The 2,203-nt window shown below is 54.1% G+C and overlaps 1 protein-coding gene across 2 annotated transcripts in view; it reads left to right on the top strand.

Moving 5' to 3' along the window:
- ARPC1B (actin related protein 2/3 complex subunit 1B) overlaps positions 1-2,203 on the top strand; it is an 11,554-nt gene that overhangs the window by 5,616 nt on the left and 3,735 nt on the right. For both annotated transcript variants that reach the window (XM_015564364.1, XM_006764364.2), the window contains exons 3-5: positions 206-310; positions 746-968; positions 1,705-1,812. In XM_015564364.1, the coding sequence (XP_015419850.1) occupies positions 206-310; positions 746-968; positions 1,705-1,812 (436 nt within the window). The remainder of the gene's footprint in view (positions 1-205; positions 311-745; positions 969-1,704; positions 1,813-2,203) is intronic.

The following is a 2,203-nucleotide window of genomic DNA, read 5'->3' as shown; positions in this document are numbered from 1 at the left end:
TTACATTATGATTCATAACAGTAGCAACATTACAGTTATGAAGTAGCAACGAAAATAATTTTATGGTTGGGTCACAACATGAGGAACTGTATTTAAAGGGCCAGAAGGGTGAGAACCCCTGTGCTAGAGGGTAGCTGAAGGGCAATGGGGAACCTGGGCATGCGTGCATCTTCTGACTCCCCACACCCTGCTGTCTTTCCTGCAGAGATTGCCATCTGCCCCAACAACCACGAGGTGCACATCTATGAGAAGAGTGGAGCCAAGTGGGCCAAGGTGCATGAGCTCAAGGAACACAACGGGCAGGTGACAGGTGGGTCAGGTTGGCTGGGACCACCCTCCTGAAAGGAGGCAAGGGGTAGACATGACTAACCAGGGCCATCCATGCACTCACTGTGTTGGTAGGATAGTTTGGGTTGTAACACAACCCTGATTCAAAGTGGCTTAAGTTATAAAGGGATTATGCTGGTTCATGTTACTGTAAAACTCAGAGTTTGTGGGCTTCAGGAAAGGACTGATCCAGCAGCTCAGCATTACCAATAACCCATTTCTTTTCTGTCTCTTGGCTTGGCCTTCCAGCATGTTTGGTGATAGTTGTCGGAACTGTAACACCCCCAATAAGCTCTAGTAGCACCCCCTGGAGCCGCTTTCATTCAGATCGTGACCTCTGAGCCCCTCCTACATGGAACTTCAGAGTCATCCACTTCTGCTTAGTTCCCTTCAACCTAGTGTCCCTCCCCTCCCACAGGCATCGACTGGGCCCCTGAGAGTAACCGCATTGTGACCTGCGGCACAGACCGCAATGCGTATGTGTGGACACTGAAGGGCCGCACGTGGAAGCCCACCCTTGTCATCCTGCGGATCAACCGGGCGGCTCGCTGTGTGCGCTGGGCCCCCAATGAGAACAAGTTCGCTGTGGGCAGCGGCTCCCGCGTCATCTCCATCTGCTATTTTGAACAGGAAAATGACTGGTGGGTGTTTGGGCGGAGCCTGAATGGGCCGGGAGGTACGCGGGGCTGTAGACTAACAGGTGGTGGGACTAGACGTCCCAGAAAACACCAGATGGGGTGTTGGTCTCTCTGTTCACACCACCCTGGGGAAGTGTGACCTCTCTGGACCTCAGAGATGAGGTGAGCGGCTCTGCACACCACTGGGTGCTCCCACAGCCCTGTCTCAGTAACAAGGGGACAAACCACACCCGGCCACCTCTGTGGTCCTCGCATTAAGCCCTGCACGTGTATTGGCATTGCTTTCCCCACAGCCCCCTGAACTGGGCTTCTCTTCGTACTTTACAGGTGAGCAAAGTTAGGTTCTGAGGCAAAGTCACTTGCCCAAGGTACCCAGACACAAGCTTCCAGCCACATTATAATCTCCCCTGGATCCCTGAGGCCAGAGGCCAGGCACGAGCTCAGGCCGGAGCCTGGGAGACCCAAGTTCAAATCCCACTCTAGCCAATTAGTAGCTTTACTGAGCCTGCCCACTGTTGTCGTGAGTTTTAAAGGAGACAGGGTAGAGTTCCCACACATTACTGGCCTGAACCTGGCCCTGACAGGCCCATCGGCTAGCAGTGCCCAGATCGCTCTCTCCTGGACCGCATTGGTCTGCAGGGCACAGTGGGAGCCTGGAGTCCCTGGGGCACTAAGGCCCGACAGTGAGTATGTGGGTCTGCTTCTCTCTTCTCCCTACCTGTCTGACTGCCGTATCCAGGTGGGTGTGCAAGCACATCAAGAAGCCCATTCGCTCCACCGTCCTCAGCCTGGACTGGCACCCCAACAACGTGCTCCTGGCCGCAGGCTCCTGCGACTTCAAGTGCCGGTGAGAGGGTGGCACCCTGACATCAATGGGACAGGAATTTGAGGGTGGAGGGGAGCCCCACACCCTGCCTTCCAGACCAGCTCTGCTGCCAGCAGGGTGACCTGGGCTCTGTGAGGTTTTGCTCTTTCTAGGATCATCATTGGCTCCTGTCTCTAGCCTGGGGAGAGTCGTGGCCTCTTCCTACCTCTTAATGTCAACAGGGTTTCTTTCCTAGACCTTCCTCTCCTGCTTCATTAGAATCTGCCACCCCTTCAGTTTCCTGGCTTCTGTCTGAAGGAAAATGAGTGGTGTACTTTTTCACACTAAGGAATAAATGACTGATAAGCTGTCTCATTGTCTTAAGACCTGGAATGTAGAGTCCCCAGTAGCCATCGGCTGTTCTACTTCTGGG

Source organism: Myotis davidii, unplaced genomic scaffold, assembly GCF_000327345.1.
Source record: "Myotis davidii unplaced genomic scaffold, ASM32734v1 scaffold159, whole genome shotgun sequence".
NCBI classification, from domain to species: domain Eukaryota; kingdom Metazoa; phylum Chordata; class Mammalia; order Chiroptera; family Vespertilionidae; genus Myotis; species Myotis davidii.
This window is presented reverse-complemented; position numbering and strand designations above follow the sequence as displayed.